The sequence below is a fragment of the Leptinotarsa decemlineata genome, unplaced genomic scaffold (assembly GCF_025532065.1).
Source record: "Leptinotarsa decemlineata unplaced genomic scaffold, Ldec_3_MD MMD2_tig00000035_RagTag_RagTag, whole genome shotgun sequence".
Lineage (NCBI taxonomy): Eukaryota > Metazoa > Arthropoda > Insecta > Coleoptera > Chrysomelidae > Leptinotarsa > Leptinotarsa decemlineata.
This window is the reverse complement of record NW_027412540.1, coordinates 5273043-5296793: the sequence shown is the minus strand read 5'-3', so window position 1 is coordinate 5296793 and position 23751 is coordinate 5273043. Positions and strand designations below refer to the sequence as shown.

The window sequence follows — 23751 nt, the reverse complement described above, 5'->3', positions numbered from 1 at the left end:
ACCAAAAGATTGTTTTCTTCCTATTGGAGTACTCATGGGATAATTTGAAGTAGATTGAACAGTTCCATGATTTGGTGATAACACTGGTGATTTAGAAGTAGCGTTTGATGATAAAACATTCAATGGTTTCATTATGGGCTCATACAATCTTTCAAGTGTCGTACGATTTTCAATATTATCATTCTTGATAGAGTTGAATTTCTGCCTGACAGCTTCTGTTGTCTCTACTAGTTGACGTTTCAAATTTATTTCATTGTTTTTATTTTCAGGATCTTTTTTTGTATTCATAATGCCCTTTTTTTTGAATTAAAGCTTAATTCGTTGGTGAAGTGACCACTACAATATTCAGTGATCGAATAAGTTCCAAAAACAAGATCATGGGTATATAAAACTATCGAATCCTTTGCGATATCTACCTTCATCTATTTTTCTATCCTTATCAATGACTAGAAATCCATATTGGTCCTCCCAGCATTTAACACACATCAATTGGAATTGTTTGAATGTTACATCGGGTGAAACATGATCTGAATAAATGTGATGTAAATTCGTCTCATCTTGTTTGAACATTATAATGAAATTGGTATTGTCACGCACTAACTGTTTGGGTACCCGTGAATATGTCTGTGCTAGATAAAAACAATCAACATCCTTATGACGTCCCATACAGAAATATGATCTAATAATATCTTGCTTTTCACATATTACATCATCGAAAATGAAAACAGAATTAGGCTTAGCGTCGGAGGGTTCCACTATTTCTGCATTATTGCTGAATGTATAAAAACCTAATCCTTTTATAGGTTCCAAAACACTTCGCAAGTACTGATATTTAGGTTGATTGAGTGATTTCGAATAGAGATACACATTTCTAAATCTCAGTCCTTGTGGATGTGTTAATAGTGATATCATTGCATTCGTCTTTCCACAATTTGAAGGTCCTATAATGAGTCCTCGAACTGATGATGGAAGTAGTGGACCATGTCTGAATACCCTTTGTCCATTCAATCCACAACCAAATTTCTCATCTAGATTATCTACAGCAAACTTTTCTTTCTGTTTTACAATGCGCATCGTGCCGTGGTTGGAGACTATATAAATGTTATTAGCTTATTCATTTCAATGTGTACCATCAAACGATACGGACGTATTGAAAGTGATCGTAAAATTAAAAGAGGTTGTGGTTTTGTTAATGATTTAATAAACAAACTTCCTTTCGAATTACATCTACCGGAGGTTATCAATACTGTGGACCGGGTACAAAATTGAAACAACGTTTAGCTCGTAACGACCCTGGAATCAATAAATTAGATATTGAATGCAAAAAACACGATATTCAATATTCTAAGCATCCATCCGATCTTGCAGCAAGACATTTAGCCGACAAAGAACTTGAATACAGCGCTTGGGATAGGGTTAAATCGAAGGACGCGAGTATTGGGGAAAGAGCAGCTGCATTACTTGTCACCAACATTATGAAAGCGAAAAGACATATGGGCATGGGTTGTAGTACCAATAAGAAAAAATGTAAGAGGAAACAAACGAAGAAAAATAAAATTAAAAAAGTTGCATTTGGTGCTGGGATAGTCCATAAAGTGCGAAATGTATTGAAGAAAGCTGGTGGGAATCAATTTGTGACGAATAATAGCAAAAAAGCTATCACTGTGGCATTGCAGGCGGCACGTAAATACCTTAAAGCTGCCGGTGGAAAGAAGAAAATCCGCACACCACGCATAATTCCTGTTCCCAAGATCGGTGGACTTTTACCATTGATACCAATTTTTGCTGGACTATCCGCACTAGGAAGTTTGGCGGGAGCTGCTGCTGGTATTACCAAGGCCGTGAATTCGGCAAAAGCCAGCAGAGCGGCTTTAATGGAAGCCAATCGTCACAATAAAACCATGGAGGCTGTAGCATTAGGCAAACGCGGAAGTGGAATATATCTCAAACCATACCGTAAAGGTTTAGGACTATATTTAAAACCATACAAAGCCACAAACAAAACAAAAAACTAATTGAACCCCTACCTCAGAGGCCTCTTACTGATCTCGATCTCAGTTATTATGCACAAAAAATGAAAATTCCACATTTTCGTGGTGTTTTTATGCGTGATAGATTACCATCTTCAGGTCCAAAACAAAACGAGACAGCTATTGTTAATTTAGATGGAATAAGTGGACCAGGAACACATTGGGTGGCATATAAAAAATGTGGGAAAGAAGTCACATATTTCGATAGTTTTGGAGATCTACCCCCACCATTGGAATTGACTCGATTCTTTCGAAAATGTTCGAATGTAAAAATCAAATATAACTATGATCGACAACAGAAATTTAATACAGTTCTCTGTGGTCACTTGTGCTTGCAGTTTCTCTCTAAATAATTTTCCAAATAAAAATGGATTCAACACCAAAACTGGATCGGGAGGCTATCAAGGGAATGGGGTTTTCACTTAGAATGTTTTCAAAATATGGTACCTTGAAAAAAATGGATAAAGTGATGCTTGCAAATATGCCTAAGGAAGTGATACTTGCATGTGTTGCACATGAGATTGCATATGTTTGGGAAAAGTTGCCTAAGCATCTGCAAGATGACATCGATATAATGAAACATAGATATTGTTATGAGCACCACCACCACGATCAAAATTCAGAATCGGATGTTAATGACGGTCCTATACCTCGGAAATCTATGTGTTGTATTTGTAATATAGAGGATGTGAATATTGGTATCAATAAAAATGATACTTATTACAATACAACACCTTCCAAAAAGTGTAAATTGTCTCAAATGTGCTGTTGCTGTGTACAATAATAAATTGAAATGTGTTTCAAAATATTCATCAGTCATGTCACGAAAGTTCGAGCTACAAGCTGTCGGGACAAGTGTCTTGAGTGCGGATTTTTTTCCACCAATTGAATTGGATAGGAACAGTCGTTATGGATTAGGACTTTTGGGATTCTATGGATGCAATACAATCAATAATATAACTGAAGCTAATAACTTAGTTAGTTTTAGAATCAGTAATGACAACTCATCGATACCCCAAAAGTTGACAATTGAAATTCCATGTGGTGCTTATGAAATAGAAGAGATCAATGCCGTCATACAGAAACATATCATGTTCAGATTGTTTCATGATAAAAAACCAAATGATGTCGTTGCAGATGATATTTTCTATCTACACGCCAATAATAATACATTCAAATGTGAAATGCGATCCAAATATGAAATTGATCTGACACATCCAAATTCAATAGCAGAAATGATGGGGTTCGCTCATGAAATATTTCCACCAAATCAGATACATGAATCATCATTACCAATAAACATTACAACTGTGAGACTTATCCGCTTAGATTGCAATATAATATCTGGTTCATATATAAATGGTGAAGAATCCCACATTCTTTTCTCATTCGATATTGATGTTGAACCTGGCTACAATCTTACTAAAGAACCACACAGTATTATATATATGCCTGTCAGTCCAGAAGGTCGTCAATTGATTCACAACATTACAGTGCGTATTTTGGATGAAAAAAATAACCTTATCGATTTTGGAAGTGAAGAAGAGATTTTCATTATTTTGGAATTGAAGAAAATCGAATAACTGTTGTTATGGGTTTCATTTATAATAGACAAAATCGCATTGAACAATCCCAAACGAGTTGCACTATCAAAAAGAAAGGTGTGCATAAAAAGAAGCTCATTCCACAAGTGTATGCTAAACAGTTAGCACATAACGCTCTGTCTGTGAGTGATCTTAAATTTTTGAAATCGATTGGATTGAAAGTGAGAAAATAACAATGGTGCTCGAAACAAACAATGAAAAGTTGAATATATTCAATGAACCAGTGCTCGATCATTCTCTCATAAGTTTACATGAGCACACATATAAGCCCTATGGATCACCGCTATTCAGGAATTCGGATGAAATCAGAATTGCAATCAATAATCAAGATGTTATACTAGATATTGCCGAGAGCTTCATTTACATAGAAGGTAAATTCACCCCCAAAGATGTAGCGAAAACATGCTATCTCTCGAATAATGCAATTGCATTTCTCTTTGACGAAATTCGTTATGAAATGGGAGGTGAACAAGTGGCTGTTGTTAGAAAACCTGGGATAACATCTACAATGAAAACCATGATATCATTTGGACAATCTCATGCTAACACATTATTGACATCTGGTTGGGGACTTTCACAATTGAAGCAAGATATCTTGGATACAAACAGTCATGTTTTTAGTGGAAAACTACCACTGAAATATTTGATGGGTTTTGCTGAAGATTACAACAAAAGTATCTTGAATGCCAAACAAGAATTGATTTTGATTATCGCTCGATCATTCAAAAACTCATATATAGGTGAGGTTGATGCTGATTTGGAAATAAATAAAATCGAATGGAAAATAAGGCATATTGTACCAGATGATAAACACAAGCTCAAACTTTTGAGTAGAATAAACAAAAGCGGTCTGAATGCCAAAATCAAGTTGGCGTATCGTATGTGGGACCTCTATGAACTACCATCATTACGTGGGACTTCTTCAGACATATGGGCCATCAAAACAACTAACGCATTGGAAACTCCTCGTTTTGTCATCATCGCATTCCAAAGTACTACCACATCTGAAGATAGAACACAAGATATTACAAAATTCACAACTGCTGATATCAATAGTATTCGAGTATACTTGAATTCTGAAGTTTATCCATATGAGCGTTGGAATTTGAATTTCGATAAAAAACTTGATGCTCCTGCTTATTATGCTTTTGAGAGTTTCCAGCGAAGTTATTATGATAAAGATATGAGTGAACCTCTGATGGACATTGGACAATTTAGAGAGAATCCACTATTCGTCATCGATTGTTCCCATCAACCGAATGCAACAAAATCATCAACTATTGATATAAAGATTGAGTTTGAGACGAGGAAGACCAAGTTTCCAGACAACACTAAAGTATATGCATTAATTTTGCATGATACAGTTTTAACATACAATGCATTGGATGGTTCAGTTCATAGCAGATATTGACACTTTTTTTTCACTCTATCATGTACTGTTTTATGATCTTTTTTTTTTTTTTATTTGTAACTGACTTATATCATGTATTGTATTTCATCAGATTTAAATAAATAAAACATGAAAATAATACAAAGTTTTTTATTTGACATTATTTATGATTCACAGGAACATACAGACTATCTAAAATAACTTCTTCCTCATAATCATCATTTTCGCGACCATCTTCAATTTCCTCTCGATTTTCATCATTCAATTCAAAGTGATGAATAATCCATTCTGGCAAGTATGGTTGGAGGCTATACAGGAATCTTCTTAGGTTCAGTTCAATCATAACCTCACAAAGTTGCCACAATTCCAATTCATTATCCAAAAATTTGTTGCAAACTTCTGCACCACTCCAATAGTTCTCAGCATCACGAAGGCATAATTCGATTTGTTTTTCATCATAGCATACACTCATATCATACACGCTTGCATGTTCGGCTCCATCACCCAACACCTTCAATTTAGACGACAAATGTTGAACCGATGATTTGAGATCTACAATATCGACCCAATCTTGACTTGCGTACTGCATCCACATCTTTAAATGGTGGAACTGAAATCGAACAAAAAAAAAAACAATAAGCAACCTCCAATTTTTCAGTGATATAATACTCACATTCCCATTTTACTTGTAGTTACAAAGTGAGTGTATTCAACTAAGTTAGTAATGTTTATATTTCCATATAATTATCATCTAATATATGAATATTAATAAAACAATAAGAAATTCATTATAATTACTATTATTATTCAATCATATTGAATTTGACTAGAGTTATCGTTTTCACACCAAAAAAAACTTTGTAAGCTATGACCTAAAGAAATTCACTATAAATTATTACTATTATTCAATCATATTGAATTTGACTAGAGATCGCGTTTTCATGCCAGCAAAACTTTGTTGGCTCTGTCCTAAATACATCATCGTATATTTACCACCTGATGAGTTGATACAAGATATATCGTCATCACTGAATTGCAACGAAATACGTTTTGGTAGCCATGTTTTAAATAATTTATCATTGCTCACATCTTGCAAAGTTAATAAAATTGATTTACCAAATCGTGTAGAATAAGTTGACATATTTTTAATTATGTACACTTCATCAATTGGCAATGATGATAAGGCCTTTTGCTCTAGTATTTCAACCTCCTGTACAATCAAATTATTAATTTTATTCAAGTCTACTTTTGAAACGGACATGATGAAAATATATATGAAAATATAAACAATTTCCAACAGACAAATACACTCACCGTCTTCCTTCTATTACGAACTGAATAACACTCTACCAATTGCTAACTGCTGCAGATATATTCGTCTACTGATTTCATAGTGTGCCAGGCATTTCTTTTATATTAAACAGTGTGAGTCACCCCCACCATGAAACCGTGAAAGATTCACATTGCTAGTTGCTATCCACTAGAGATGCCTGACGTCACAGCCAAGCCCATCTCCCAACTTGATGCGATAACAGTTGCCGGTACGAGCAAGCAGTGGTCGTTGCGGTCTCGGAGAGGGTAGACGCTAGGCAAACAGTCCTCGGCTGCCGTTGTGTCACCATCGATAGCGGGGCTAGAGCGAACCTTCATCGCTTCAGGAGAGGTGAGGGCAGACCGATGAATACGCATTACTCTGCCACACGTCGTGGAGTGAACATGTCGCTCTCTAGCCGTTGAACGGTTATTGCTGTGACGTCACTCCACTACTAACTTGGTGCCCTAACACCGATGGAGCATTTATTACTTGGAGGATCTTCGAAGTATGCAGACGTATGTTTGTACATAGACAAACAAGCACATGATGAAACCCTGTACCGTGCATTCTCCTACACACACACATAAACACACAAAATCTCATATGAAAAAAAAATCTGAACGATCCATGCACCAGACACTTCAAGGTCACAATGCCTTGACTTCACTGCACAACAAAAAAACTTCACCAAACAACAACCAATAAAAAAAGCAATTAATACGTCATAGTGGTGGGGGGAGGCCGAGAATCAGCTGTAAACAACTACTTTTACGGCTTCTGGTCTATCAGACTGACGCTTGTGGAATCATGATAGAGAGAAGTTTTGTTGTGGCAAATATTACCATTCCCGCAGAAATATTTCAAGTTGTGATTGATTTCGTATTGTATCCGTATTTGAAATACATGAAAAAAATGTTTAGAATAATGAGAATTTTAAAAGAAAAAAACGAAAAATTTACCAATAGGATAGATTTTTCAAAGGCATGGCAACTAACAATTTCAGCATTCTTTAATTTGTGGCCAATTTTAAAAGAAGGAATTGAATAAGTTGTGATATTTTGTACTTATATTTTTTAATGTATCCAAGAGGTGTATTTGTAGCAAATACAAATTATATATTTTCATCCAGGGCTTGATGAGTAAATAAATGAATGATTCAATCGAATTGTTTTTTTCTTATTTGTAGCACATTTTCTGGATGTCATTAACCAAACAAAAACTCATTTCCAACAATCGTTAGATTATCAGAAGATTTTATCAGTTTATTTTTTTGATATGCAGTCATTGAATTATTTTTAAAACGCAATCAAAAATTTTTAAAAAACCATACATCGAATATTCTTGCATTGAATACTGTGATAAATAAAATAATTTCTCCCAGTGTCGTTTACAGTCTTGAATCAATATAGATAATAAGTGATTGCAATAGCTTTGTATCATTTAGAACGACAAACGTGGAATACATGCAGTTAAGAATGTAGCAAGAGATGTCGTTGAGAAAATTGACAACAGTTCATTTATTGTTTGTAGTGTAATACCAACGTTTACCGAATACTAGTATTCTGTAGTCTTTGGTAATACAATAGTTACAGAAAATTCATAATTCTTTTACACTCATCTCAATATTCTAAGAAGTATTTTATTGATGAATGGTATGGTATATTGTTATAATTGAAATTTTGATTGTTATATTCTAACGGTGGCACCAAGCTTATATATATTTTTTTTTGGAAAATCGTTTAGAAACGGTAGTTGTTGTCGACCGATTTTTTCCCATTTCTAGTTCCATGTAGACTGTAATGGCAAACACCTGTCTAATCAACTATTTCCCTTCCTAGTGCCACGACATTATTGAATCAAAAAAATCGTTGTGCACTGTTTCTCAGAGAACAGGAATAATGTTTCAGGGGCATCCTATCTAAAACCAACTAGCAGAATTTTATTTCGATATGGGTAAGATAACCACCTGTAGGAAAATCTGGCATCTACAGCAATAAGAATTATTTTTCATTTAGTTGAGAATAACCACTTGCATACATGTATGTTTCTAGGTTGTTGCATCTCTAGACAACCGGCTGGGTTGGACAAGCAAATCAATTTTTTTCATTCGTTAGAAACTCTTCTACTCGCTTTCTGAAGTTTGTTCGATTTTATACGTTTTGAATTATTTATACAGTATGCAAAAATATTGCATTTCATCCAGTTCTACAAATTACCATTCAATTTCCCATGAAGTTTGTTTTACTGTCGAGCAGTTTGTATCTATTTACTTATTGAGTAGTGTATGGAATGTCAAACGCTGACAAATCTAGTCGTGACGGGTAATTATGGATGTATTCCTAAAAAAATTGAACAGTGAGACCTAAACATCAAAGGTTCCGACAAGAGTGACACTACTGGTTTCAGCTATACCTACTGTGTTTTTCTGAAAACAATTCAACTTCATATTCCACCTGATTTTCATATTGATAGTGGACTATTTTTCAATAAAATCTTAAATTTGTGTAAAATATAGTGAAATTCTAGGACTTTAATGGATTTGTCAACTTTGTAAATTCTCATTTAATGACTGACATGAGAAAGAAATAAACAATATTTTTATTATTGAAAATATCTTCGATCGTCGAGGCATAGTTTTCAGAACCTCACTTTCATTGAAAATTTTCAAGCTATTTCGGAAGTGTCCTAGCTCGGCTAGGTCGGCATTGAGGAATGTGATATTGTTCGTAGCTTTTTGTTTTCTTGATGACTCAGTTGATTATCTTCATTCAAGATAACCTGATAACCTTGGTATCGAAAGAGTCTATCAAAATGTCAAGCGATGTATCCTGAAAGGGTTGACGTGTACTCGTACTGGTTCATGAGGATTCTCTAGTAAAAATTTGTGAAAAACACCTTCAAGTCCATGAAACTGCTCTGTTTTTCGGAGACCCTGAAGAAATGGACCAGTTAATCAGCTCCCAAAAAGTATATAGCATAAAAAATTCGTGCGTCACCTTTCCACACATTATTTACAATAGATGGTGTCCCCATTGTGTCAATTCGGAATAACATTCGTGTGCTATCTCTCGTTTTAAACGAGATAGTTATAACTTTATTTTTGTGTGAAAACTGAGGGTGTCATTGAAAAAATTCAGGAAATTGTTGAACAAGTTGTTGGGCATCCTGTACTTTCTGATAAAAATATCATCTGACTTTGACATGGTATTACAATCAGAACTGAGTGGAATGTCCCATGTCCCTCATACCAAACTCATTTATACAGTGCTTTTCTTATGTCCCCCCCTTTTAATTTTTGAACGAGTCAACTCAAAAAATTGAAATTTGGGATAATGAAATTAGTGCATGAATAATTTATTTTGAAGTGAAATTGACAGATGAAACTTTCAAGATGGCGACTGGGCCATCTGAAAAAGATGAATACCTCACAACCCTAGAATATGGAGTCAATATCTTCACCTACTGCTAATAAGCTTGGGGTCAGTTCAGAAGATGCTCGAAATGGTTGCCTTGGAATTTTTGACATATGAACAGCCTCTCTGATATCTCACGCCAAACATTTTCAATTACAGTAACGTCAATATCTCTATAAATATTTATTATTCTCTGCCGTACATCTAATATTGAAGCAGGTTCAGTTTCTTACACCTTTTGCTTCAAATAGCCTCATGAAAAAAGTCCAAAGGTGTGAAATCTGGCGAGCGGGCTGGCCATTCTGTAGGACCTCGATGGCCAAATCCAACGACTGGGAAAACTAGTATTCCATCAATCTCTTACTTGTCTGGAGTAATCTGGTGTTGCTCCATCTTGTTGGAATACAATATCCATATTGAATTCATTAGGACTCGCTTCGACGATTTCAGTGATGAGATGGTAAACAGTAGTTCCCATCATATTCAAATACAGTTCCCCTATAATATGGTTTTCCAATATTCCTGTCCAAATGTTAATTTTTTTCAGGATATTGAGAAAACCGAAAACAAAATGAGAATATTTCAACTAAACAATGATGTTCATTGTCATACTGACATTTCTTGTCGTTTTCATTAACAAAAAATAACTTAACAAACCTTATCGGGTTGTTGGAATTGCCATATGGCAGATAAAAAGGAATATTTCTGGAAATATCGATATCAATGTGTTTGTTTTCAGGAAATTATTAAATGTTTCGATTTTTGGTTGTAGGTGCAGATATTGATTTCATATTCTAGGGTTGTCAGGAGCTTCAAAATGATGTGTAACAAGACTCCTTTTTCATTTTTTCACCCAGATGGCGCCCAGTCGCCATCTTGAAAGTTTAATTTGTCAATTTTACTTCAAAATAAAGTATTCATGCATTAATTTCATCATCCCAAATTTCGATTTTGTGAGCTGACCCGTTCAAAAAATAAAAGAGGGGAATATTAAAGAAATTCACTGTATGAAGCTCTATCCCTGACTTTGATTTCTGAATACGATATCACAATCAAACTCGAAGATTAGTTCAAATCGTTGATTACTTGCAGTTTTGAAAATGTTTTCGGTTTTTCTAATTTGGGATATATTTCCTCTGATATGGTGTCTCTGATTCTGTATCTACATAAAGTTCGATAATGACGTTAATGACATCAATAACGTTCAGGAAATAATTTTACCTGAGAAACCAAATTATTTTTCATTTGTATCTTGTTTAATCAGTTCATGATGATTTGATGATGCAGTATCGTGGCCTATTTTCTGCAACTAATATATGCGTGGTTGCAAACCACAGTTCGTCAAATAATGCATGTGACCACAGTATCCGCATTGTGTTTTCTGTAAGATTGTATTCATGTGAGAACTAGATTGAGATTTTGACTTCATTTTCTTGATGGAAACCTATCCTTTTGAGAAGCTGCATCACTGTCTGATGTTGTAAACTGCTCTATCATCACTGTATCACTTATGATTCAGTATATGTTCACATGAGAAAATGAAATTTTGAAGTACAAATATTTTCCATCAATTTCGAATAGAAGTTCAGTTCTGACATTTGTATCACTACAAAATTGAAGACCTCATATAAAGACCAAACATTCAAATTGACCTGCCTAGATGTTTTGGATGTCGAAATGTTTTTACAATTTTTTTTAACCTTGGCAGGATATGCAACGAAATTTTCACCAATACACTGGTAACAGATGTTGAAAATTGAAAACTTTTTCCATACATCTCATTGATATGATATGATGTATCTTTGGAATTGATTGCTTTTGTTTTTTGCGGTCGAATGAGATTAACATTGTTGATGAACCTGCGTGTTCAACTTCCTTATGTGTAATCTGACTTTTGCTGAAACTATAAGTTTCTGTGCATCTTCAGTAAACTAACTTTGATACATTGCTGCTGCTTGATTGACCGTGGTTGCTGATAATAAGTTTGATCCTGCTGGGTTTCTAGAAATTCAAGAATGATTTTCTGGAGCTGATCAGGCTTGATAGTTTTTATTTTGACTGGTTCTTATTCAAAATCCTCGTTTCCACTTTCATCATCGTGTGAACTTTCATGAAGCCTTAAGTTTGACAGCTTCATCAATTATTATTCAACAACTGACATGAGTAAACCATGAACAATGCATTTATAATTGAAAATTCCCTTCGATCCCCGGAACATGTAATTAGCACCTCAGTTCTCAATGATACCAACAATTCATAACTTTATATCTGTATTGAGTAAAACTACGCTTATAAATGAAAATTTATTTGTTATTTTATGTTATTTTATCAGATCCTTCCTCTCAAGAGACGCTTCCGACTGCTCTAGAGGCTGTTTTAGAAAGAACTCAGGATTTCACTGATAGTGCCTATACTAGTCATGAACATAGAGAAGCTATTATAGAATGTAGTGAAAGATTAAAATCTGAACTGGATCATCTTTTAGGACTTTACGCTAATATTGTAAGTATTTTTCAGAACCTAATATTATTTCACAGTATCTCAGGTTTATGAATAAATGTCTCATATAATTAAAGAATGGTTATAATAAAAAAAGTTAAACACTAGAACTGTAACACTTTTTTCAGATTTTACGTCATCAAGAGATGATCTAAACTTTAGACGCGTTTAGCTTCTTATTATGGCAATTAAGTTTCTAAAACGATCATCTAGGAGGATAAATCGATAATCAGAAAAACAGCGAATCACATTGTGCTGAAAAAATACTTTGGTGACAAATTTGTTAGATTACATAAAAAAAAAATTTAATGGCCTTTTTTTATTCCATTTTCAATCATACTACTAGATACAAAGTTGTTGTTTCTATTTATACATTTGTTTTGACTTAAGGAATATAATTTTGTAGGCATATAGTATATATAGTTAATAAAAATATTGATATAATTATGATTATAAAGGGAATTTTCAGTTGCTAATTTTTTCTCTTTGTTTGGGAACCTACGATTTTGTAGGTACGTGTGGCAGATACTCAACGGAAAAATAACAACTAACCTAGCAACTTCTTCCATTAGGAAGATTCGTCGCAAGTAACTTCCTATATATGAAAAGCTGAAATTAATTTCATCTGGTTGAGATGAAAAAATCCCGACCATTCAACATTTTCCATAAAAGACGAAAGTGTCAAATAGTTGAGGATACTCCTTGTTGATTTGAAAAAGGCTTTCTAATCGAAATATCACTTCTAACCATCTGGTAGATTCATTTCAATAACTTTAACCAATTTCAGATAGGATTTGAAAATGCATCAAACTGTCCCGAAATAGATAATTCTGTACAAGCCTGTATAAATTCTGCAAGAGACTTATCTAGACATTTAGCCAACGCTGCCATTCATCAAGCTCAAGATCTGAGCACAGCAACTAAGCAAGGGTTGGAGTTGGTTGCTGCTATTAGACAACAATCAATCATGTCGGAAATAGATAGACTTCATCACACCTCCAATGCCTTCCTTGATTCATTGGATCATATTCTGGAGGTAAGTTGTAAGTCCAACACTCTAAATCAGCTCCACTCAGCTGTGGCTTGTACTGTAAGTCGATAGTCACGAATATATGCAAATGTGTCAGCTTCATTTACATATTCTACAATAATAATTTCTACAATAATAATGAATTGAACGCTCCTATGAACTTTTTCCTCACCGATATATGTGATGATGATATTTTGACTGCTATTAAAGAAATGAAATTTATTGCTTTAGGTATTGACAATATAAATATCAAGATGATTTCTTTAGTGATACCACACTGCATTGATGAAGTTAAACACATTTTCAACGAGTTCTTCAGACAGGGTATTTTTCCAGATGTTTGGAAGGTTGCTAATATAATTCCAATTCCGAAAAATAATGCACCTACCACGTTCAGTGACCTACGCCCTATCAGCATTCTGTCCTCATTCTCTAAAATATTCAAGAAAAATATTTCTCGTCAAATGAGAGCTTTTCTTTAAGAAAATGGAATACTCTCGTAGGAGCAGTCTGGGTTTCGCAAAAAACATGGAACACAGACTGCCCTCTTGAAAGTAATCTACGATCTTGCGAGATTCAGAGATCAATCAAAAGTCACCATTTTAGTACTGCTTGATCAAAGTAAAGCTTTCGATTTAGTTCATTTCGATTTACTTATCAGCAAGCTCAAGTTCATAGAATTCGATGACATTTCTCTTAAATGGATCACAAGCTATCTCACAGGCCGATCACAGAGGGTCAAACTGAAACCTAAAAAAAACAATCTCACACTTTCTTATCACATTGTCAAGTACATCTATACGCAGATGATATACAGTTATATTTGTCTTCTCACAACACCGATACAGAAAGTTGCGTGGCCAATATAAACACAGAATTGCACAAAACATTCCTATACTCGGAGAATCATGGACTGAATATCAATCCAAATAAAACTTTGGCCTTATGCATAGGGTCTCAAAGACAAATAGTAGAAACTCAGTACAACTTTAGGCTCACTCTCGATAACGCAGACATTGACTGGGTAGACATTGCTAAAAGTCTTGGCGCAACCATAGATAGCTCTTTGTCTTTCCATGAACATGTGACGAACATTTTCAAAGAAACATTCTTCAAACTCAAATCGCTATATAAATTCAAGTATCAGCTATCAGGAGAAATGAAAGTCAGGTTAGTTGAAACTCTTATTTACCCCCATATCGAGTATTGTTGTTCGGTGTATTACAATTTTTTGCCGCAATATAACAAACAGAAGTTACAACATATACAAAATGCTTGCATATGATTCGTATGTTGTATACCATATGATGAACATGTCACCCCATTTTTGTTAAAAATGAAGGAGCTGAATGTGAGGTACAGAGTCCAATATTTGATAAAAATGTTTTTGTTTAAGTTGCTTCAAACTAAAACTCAAACTAAAACACCTAGTTATTTATATAGTAGTTTAATGAGCAGGCATTCTGACATACATATGGTCAATTTGAGAATTAACTCATTCAACATACCTAGGCACCGTACTTCCAAATTTCAAGGATGTTTTTCTTATATAGTCCCTTCTTATCTGAATGTAATTTTACCTCTTTTAAATCATAATATTCATCAATTTAAGAAAGAAATAAAATCACAGATGCTTACTGCTCAGTGCTAATTTGAGAAATTTGAAATTCATTGTATGGTAGTGCAATGAACAGTTATTAGCAACTATATGAAGTATTATTTTTTTTCTCTTCTCTGTCATTGTTATGATAGTAAATAAGTATGTTTATAATTATTTTCTTATACTCACTGTATAATTTTTGGGAGGGGTGGAAGATAGCCTTTGGCTACCTCTTTTCCTTTTATGTATAATTGTATTTCTATGCATAATAAACGATATTATTATTCTAACAGGAAGTCTAATGTTGACTTCTCGCATTGAAAATATATGCTCAAAATTTATCGTTTTATTTATTTTATCAAATCATTGCAATATCTATAAAATATTGTTAGTGAAATATGATGATATAGCCCTTCAATAATAGCAGTAATAATAGCAAGTTAGCATATCTCAACTACATATGCTATTTATTGTCAAAAAATTAGATTCCCACGAGTGATGTGTTCTAGTCGCTCCTAGATGATGGACTAGCACATTTCACAGTGAGTAAGTAACTTTCAATTTATGTGATTTTCTAATATGGTGACTTTTATTCACAGGTATGTAAATTATTACGACATGTGGCAGTCTCAGAAACACTTCAAGTATCTGCAAAATTCACGGAAATCAATTTGAGAGTCTATGGTCCTCAAGTAATAACTGCTGCTAAATCACTGGCCTCCTATCCTGGCAGTAAAATAGCTCAAGAAAACTTAGAAGTTTTCGCCGATATGTACCAATGGCTAGTGTCAGATGTGACTACCATTGTCAAAGATGTTCTAGATGCAAGTCAATCTAAACCCGAAAAGCAAGTCTATATGTCTCTTCCAAGACCCGGTGTAAGTATTTTAGTATCTGATCAATTTTGAATTATATTTAATCTCGCAAATTGTAGTTTACAAAAAACAGATACATGAAATACATATCTATGTATGGACATTGCTATAGTTTATCTCCTGGTTAGCTAATATGATATCAGACATATCTGACATATAATTGATTGGGGAAGCTATTCTATTGTTTGGGCTATGGCTTTCACTTAGTTGCCTTGGAGTGAAAAGTCCAGTGAAAAACATGACGAAGATCGTCGACGGTAGCAGTCTGAGCTTAGTTTTGCAACTGACTGCCTTGTTTATCCTTGATATTCGAGGATTGAGTTCTCTGCCTTTTCCATAGATGATGTCTTCCTAATGAAAGGTGGCATCGCTGTAATTTTCGAAGGCTTATTTTGTAAGGACAGTTGAGTCCAGCATTAATTGCATGGTTCAGCCTAGCACCACTCTCACATCGACATGGCGCTGTGTGGTGTTGGATCATAATTGCAGTCTGTTGGGCACCAATAGTACCGTACAGGCGGTCCTCGACTGACGACGAAACGTAAAGAACCAAGAAGAGTACTCGCTTGCGTTATTTGTTGCGCAGTTATTTTCATCGAGTACTATCAACATAAAAAGTGTGCGAAGGCCGTCGTCGAAGGTCGTCGAAGGCCGTTTTTGCCCTGTCCTGATTGGCGAAGATTCTACTGGTGAGAAAGTTATCGAAGTGCTTGAAAAGATGATAATCGGTTGGCGAGAGGTCTGGGAAGTATGGTGGGTGAGGCATAATTTCAACGCTTGATTCGTTTAATTTTCACACGATGATTTGTGAAACGTGCATTCGGGCGTTTTCGTGAAGGAGGATCGGGCCTCTTCGATTCACCGTCTGCTGCCAACGCAATTTTCGGTACGTTTTGTCGTTTTTCTCACAGTAGGACTCTGCTGTGATTGTTTGGCCAGTTGTAGAAAGTTATTGTGGATCACACTAGCCCTTGACCACCATACAGTAACGTGGCTTTTTTTGTGGGTTTTCGCCCTTTGGAAATGCCTGGGTCGCTCTTCGGTGTCCAACCACTGTTCTGAGAACGTATCCTGTTGTCACAGAGGATCTACTTTTCATCACACTTGACGATCTGAAAACAAAAAGGATTGGTTGCGCAAAAGCAAAGGAGAGACTTCGAACCGTGACAGTTTATGTCGATCGGTCACTATTTGATATTTTTGAGTTTTCCAATACGTTATGAACTATCGAAAACCGCATGGGAGCCTAGGCCCAGAACATCCTCAATCCCACGCATTGTTTGTGATGGGTCATTTTCCACCAGGGTCCTCAAATCCTCGTCCTCGTCCACTTTGAAGCTCATAATTGAAACTAAAATCTCCGGAACAAAATTTCGCATATCAACACCGAAAAGTGCATAAATGTTACGTTTTTCTTCGTAGATTGTCCAATAATTGACTACACTGAATAATTAAACTTAACTTTATTTTACTCCAAATACAACAATTACTTCAACTGAAACTTCAACTATTATTGGAATGTCTATCGCTTTACTAGATCACTTTTCGTACCGCACTGTAACTTTCACTTGACTGTCTACTGGTACCAGCTACACAGCTAGAATTTATGGAGCTGATGCTTGAAGAGAGGCTTGCATTAGTTTTTGGCAGTAGATTTGTCTTATTAAGTGGCTTGTTTCTTCTGTAAGAAGTCAAAGAAGAGCTGAGTTTGACAAGCTGAGTCGAAATTATATTTTTGGTAGCAGATGCCGATGGGGGCAAAGAAGCGATATCAGAAACATTGCTAAGATCAACATAGAATCCAAGTGGTGTTTTCCTAGACGTTTCTGATGCCTCGGTATCAAGCTGAACAATAGAATTGACAGGTGTGTTTGTTTCTGCGGAGTGAGATAAATTGCCTGATGAGCTAGAAAAATGATGATCCTCGTGATGTGATTTTGACACTTGTAATATAGAAAAATGGGGTACAGCAGTCTGAAATAACAAAGCTTGCTGTCGTCGCTCATCGGATCGTCTCTGATCTGCAGTATCAACATCATCAGATAAACTGGCAGCATCGATGAAGCAACCACTAAGTAGTTGTTGGTTATGTAGTTGCTTTTGTTTTTTTTCGTCCTGGCTCTCCAGTCTTCATCACTTCCTGCTACTGAATCCATTTCAATTTTCTCATGCTCTTTATTCATTGATAATGCCTTGCTCACATTCATGACCTATCAATTTTATTTTCTATAGCTTCATTCAATTACAAATAGAACACTGGGTTTTTTCATCATGACATTTTGATTTCAATACCGATTTCTTGACCATTTCAGTAAACTAACCAATAGAATCGACTCGCCACTGAGAGAAATTTCTAGGTGTCACTATCATTGCCGAATGCCGGGTTAATGTTTAGGGCTGTTAAGGCAGCTCTTTGGTTCAATTTGAATTCGTAGAGAAAAAATGGCCATAAATTGTTTAAAGACACCAAATAAGCAGAGAAGGGGCAACCAATTAAAATTTGTAAAAAAAATGAACAGCATCGATGTATAGAGTACAAAATACTCTATTGAACAGTACCACGATACAGTAGAATATGGAAATACAAAAACACGACAGTGAAAAGAACAAAACTTTGAAAACAACCTAATAAATTGCCTCCATTAGAAGAAAGGAGTTTGAGGAAACAAACAAAAGTAGATCACTAATGTGCAATGTAGGGAGGGACTCGATTAGTTGTGTTGGTTGGAAGGAAATAAACCCACCATTGGATTGTTATGGTTGAAACTATTAAAATTCAATTATTCAGTTTTTTGAATAATCAAAAATTATTTGACTGAAGTGAGTAAATGAAAATTGGAGAAGTCCCTTACTGAAGGGACTTGAGGATTTTCCTGTAGTGCTTGTCCTTAAAAAAACTGATTTTTTATGAACGTTCCTCAATCTTTACACTAAAATCATATCAGATGGTCATCAAAAGTGATTTTTCAACAAGATGCTAATGTGCTATAACTCAGTATAAATACTTTGAAGATATAATCACAAATATCCTTAAAGTGAATACATCGTTTTGGAGTTGATGTCAAATTAAAAAATATCAATGTTTTAGAAATAATAATCACTGTAGGGAAGATACATACCCCTCATCAATATTTTCGTATTATCAATGTAAAATTTCGAGGTTTGATTTTGAAACCATATCATTGTCATATCGGAATATAGTCGTTTTTCATGAATTTTTATGGGAATTATAACTTTCCACAAAACATAAAAGCGAAAACAAATTTCAATGGAAAACAGATGTGGAAAGGGAAACTTCTAGTTCATTCTGATAAGATAACGCATGAGTTCTATGTATCATTCATGAAGAAACTTGCGCTTTCTATCGAAAACCTGTCATATTTTATAATTTTGCTTATAAAAATGAAAGTTTTCTAAAAGAAATTTTAATTTTTTTAGATTGCAGATGGTGAATATTCCCAGAAAGATTTATTGAAAAACTCAAATTCTAAGCCTGTTTTTGTATTCTCTGAAATTACATATATAATATGTGATTCAAAAAACCCCTAGATACTTTTTGGATTGAACACCGATTTCAAATATCAGTATAAAGTAAAAACACCCCATTGTCTAATTTATTAAAGTCATTGAGATTAAAAACAAACAATAAATTACTATACACTTTTTTTATTATAAAATTCGTCTGATCGATAGATCATTGAAATTGTTATTTTCAGAAACATGGCACCACTTCCAAACCCCTGAAATCTGTGAGATTGGACACTGAGGAACAGGAAAAAATTGCCAAGTCTGGTTTAGAGATGAAGCTCATCACAAGTGAAATGGATGCAGAAACAGAAAAGTGGCAAGAAAATAACAGTAACGCTGAGTTGGAAGTACGTGTTGAAAAAAATCATTGATTTTCATAAACTTTGAAAAATTTAATATATAAAAGTCTTTTTAGGCATGACTGAAAATGATGATTCTTTTAAAAATTTTGATTTAGGATTTTTGTACATTCACATACTCCTAATTGGTCAACTCATGAGTAAATTAATTGGCTCACTTTACAAATGTATAACAACATTTTTTGTGCTTCGAATTGTCAACGAAAATTTTACCGTCACTTCCCATTTTTCAGTTTGGGAGAGACATCTCTATTTTGCGCTTCAGATAGAATGAAATACTTTACGATTTTATGAAATGATTACAGTCATGTCTATTAGCAAGCAAGCTTTGGTTGACGTCATCAAACCAAATATTATGAAAACCTGGTGTAACTTCTTGGAAACTTTAGTCATCAAATTTTGAAAAAAAAACTTTCATAAACAAATGGAGAAGATGAACAAATAATGTTAAATTCTTAGCACAGAAGGCGATAAGCGCACACAAATTTATGTAAGATTTTGTGAACTTGACTTCTCAAATTGTTCATACCGAATGTAACCAAAAAATTGTTGAAAATGGGTTGATGAATAACGAAGACATTTACCAAAATATATATAAATGAGGGAGAGAGAATATTACAAAAATTATATGTACTAACGAATCATCACATTCGGCAATGCCGAAATTTATTGACACAGGCTTTTAACATTGTCTATCATTTCTGGGGGTCAATTATAGTTATACAGTTTGAATTTCGGAAATAATTGAAAACAATTGGAGATAACTTACCATTGTCATCTTATTTCAAGTTTGTAATTTGAATTGATTATATGTGATTGATTAATATTAATTTTTTGTATATTATTCAACTGTATAGCATCCAATGAAAATTATTGAAACAATGAATTTGGAATGAATCAGAAAAACAACGATCCATGTGTTCAAATGAAAAATATTCAAATATTTATAGATGCGAAAAGGATTTTTTCCTGAATTCAAAAAAATATTGGGGATTACAAAAAGAATTGAAAAAGCATTGTCACTTTTTTTCAAAGACCTAGCCAGAATGTTGGTTGATGATATACCTAAGGTTCTAAAAATAATATAAAATGCTATCTATTTCTTCATGAACTGTAGTTTCAAGGAATACAGAATATCAGTTTTTTACTGGAAATACATATTTATTTTCAGGTCATTTTCCCGTCATTAATATTGAAATAATCAAAGCACTGTGACAAAAATCTAACATAATTTACCTCAATCAAATGTCACCATTTTAATTTGTACTATAAATATATAAATTATGAAAAAATCAATATTCAACTCTCACTCCATTTTTTTTATCAATAAGTAAATTCAGGTGTCGGAAAAACTAATAACTTTTTATTGAGCTTTAACTTCTGTCAGCATATGCCTTCTGAGAAATGTAATTCCATATATACCAGATCCCCGATTTTTCCAACAATGATGATCGAAGTCGAGAAGCCGTGACTTTCACTAGTTTTATCATTCGTAAGTGACCGTTGAGGGTGGTTCGACTACCAACTCATTTTATTTTGTGTGAATTATCCAGTAAGTGTTAAGGAACCACCTAAATACAAATCGCAGAGTTTGTAAATGGAAATCTGCTAAATGGAAAGTATTTTTCGCAATATTTCTCTTATTGATTGTATGAATTTATCTTTATCTTGTGGTGTTTATGATAGAAAACTGCACTGATAACCCTCAATTTCAAACTATATCAACAAAACTTAAAGAACCCAAAAAAGTCAATGGACACTTGGTGACGTTTTGGTCACATATGGAATTGAAAAAACCAAAAAGTTATGTATATATATAGCACAAACAACGATATAATGAACGTATCAGATCCAAGAAATGCCTATAAGTGATAATAATTTATATGTATAGAAGCGATACCAGTATTTTCAGGTACAGAAAATAATATGAACAATACAATATGTCACTTTTATTTTCAAAAAAAGACAGCTTAAAGAAATATTTTCAATTTTGTGGTTCAACTTAGCAGCACTTTTTAGAAAAACTACGTTAGAAAATCAGAGAATTAATGGGGACTCAAAAATTTGCGTAACAGGGAAAATAATTTGATTTTTTTTTGTTGATTCCCCTAATTTGCCCCATCTTTCAATATGTGAAAAATGAATTTTAAAATAATAATAAAAAATCAAACGATTTCCTCTTTGGTATTTTCGCAACTCTCCTTTCAAAATCATAAATATCTGCTGCTTGTGTTTTATCAAGAACAGGTTCGAGATGTTTTATGTAGCTCAATCCAGTTATCTCTGAGATATTTGAAAAACTCAACATGAAAATATATTTCTTGTTTGATAATGGGTTTCAGTAAACATGCGTGCAGCAGCTGTTGTATGGTGAACACGTGTCGATGTTTTTGAGAATTTTTGAGTGAAAATCTCACAGAAAAGTATTGACCAGTTTCATCGCATATGGAAAGATGGAATGACGGAGACTGATACATGTTTGGATTGATATAATTCACTTAAATTGTGTTATCTAGTTTTTTGACTTCTGTTATTACAGCAGAAATGATTGAGGACCCGCTTCTATTCTGCTTCTGACTCTTGTAATGGCAACCACTAATTGAATGTTCAACCTTTTCCTATATTTTCAATGTATCACATAGTACTGTGAGAGGGCGTTACTTATTCAAAATAATTCTTCTATTTTAGGAAAATAACGACATCGTCAAGAGAGCGAAAAATATGTCAGCTATGGCTTTTTCAATGTATCAGTTCACTAAGGGTGAAGGGGAATTGAAAACTACTCAGGATCTATTTACACAAGCGGAATATTTTGCAGAAGAAGCAAACAGACTGTACAAAGTGATTAGACAATTCAGCTACCAGGTGAGAATTCCTGTTGTTACAATTGTTATAATTCTATTTTTTTCGAATTCACTAGGTTCCTGGAGGTATTACCAAGAAAGAATTGCTAGCAAATCTTGACAAAGTACCAACTTTTGTCCAACGACTGCAATTCACAGTAAAGGACCACACCGTAGGAAAAGCAGCTACCTTCACTAAAGTAGACAATGTGATACAGGAAACTAAAAACCTCATGGATGTTATTTCAAAAGTTGTCACTACCTGTTTTGAATGTGCGACAAAAGTGAGTATCAAACTTTTAGCACATCATTTAGAATTTTCACTCTGCAAAATTTAATGGAATGTTCACTTGATCTAGTTCACTATAGAATTACCCCAAAGAATTAGAATTCCATGTGCAACTTTAGATGATAGACCACTACCAGGTCAACTAAGTCCACAGGCTCTGCACAGGTTAATGAAATTCCAGAGTTCTACTCTTCCGAGATAGTTTTACGGTAAACAGAATGACTCAAAACTAACACAGTGAGGTACTTGTACATATGTTATTCTCAATAAAGTATGGTCAATAAGAGATCCCCATCAAACAAAATTATTCTTATTTATATTTTATGTTTCATGCATAGTCTTGTGTTGATGAGTATTTCAAAACAGGTTTATTATCTGACATTCCGTTGAGGTATATTTTTTCAGCAAAACAAAATATCCACAGTCTGAGACGATCTTGAATATAATGAAATTCTAAGATGTGTGTTTGGAGTATGAAAAGAAGATCAATTTTTTAAGTTTAATTCATTTGTTCTAATTAGATAATGATAATAGTAGTTTTTCCAAGTACCTCACAAGTACCTAACAAATCATACTAACTAGTATGAAATTAATCATTAATATTATATTCATTGACTTCAGTTAAATTCGAAACATAGATTTTCTATCGCAGTTTACTGAATTCTTGGAGAGTTAACTCTGGGCTTGGAACCATCATTCGTTTCAAAAAGACAAAAAGTATAATTTCCATGTCTTCATTTCATATACTATCAAGTCTAGAACATTCACTACTGGACGTTGAATCCGAATCAAGTTATACAGAAGTAACCGGAAGTGTTTAACATAATTCTACTATTTTCTCGATATTGAATCTCACTTTCAGTTACAAAACTTTAAGTGTAACTTTCAAGCTTATCGCCCACTTGTCCGGCACAGCCCGGTCTGTCCCGTCAAAAAACTTATAGGATTGAAACAATAAAAATGAATGGACAACTGC

General features: G+C 34.1%; 1 protein-coding gene across 4 annotated transcripts in view; it reads left to right on the top strand.

Moving 5' to 3' along the window:
- Positions 1-23751, top strand: part of alpha-Catr (alpha-catenin related) — a 241608-nt gene that overhangs the window by 203806 nt on the left and 14051 nt on the right. For 3 of the 4 annotated variants that reach the window (XM_074171780.1, XM_074171782.1, XM_074171783.1), the window contains exons 6-11: positions 12085-12254; positions 13039-13287; positions 15481-15759; positions 19473-19631; positions 22332-22508; positions 22564-22770. In XM_074171780.1, the coding sequence (XP_074027881.1) occupies positions 12085-12254; positions 13039-13287; positions 15481-15759; positions 19473-19631; positions 22332-22508; positions 22564-22770 (1241 nt within the window). Of the gene's footprint in view, positions 1-12084; positions 12255-13038; positions 13288-15480; positions 15760-19472; positions 19632-22331; positions 22509-22563; positions 22771-22845; positions 22985-23751 lie in introns of all 4 variants that reach the window. The other variant, XM_074171781.1, reaches the window with a different exon arrangement.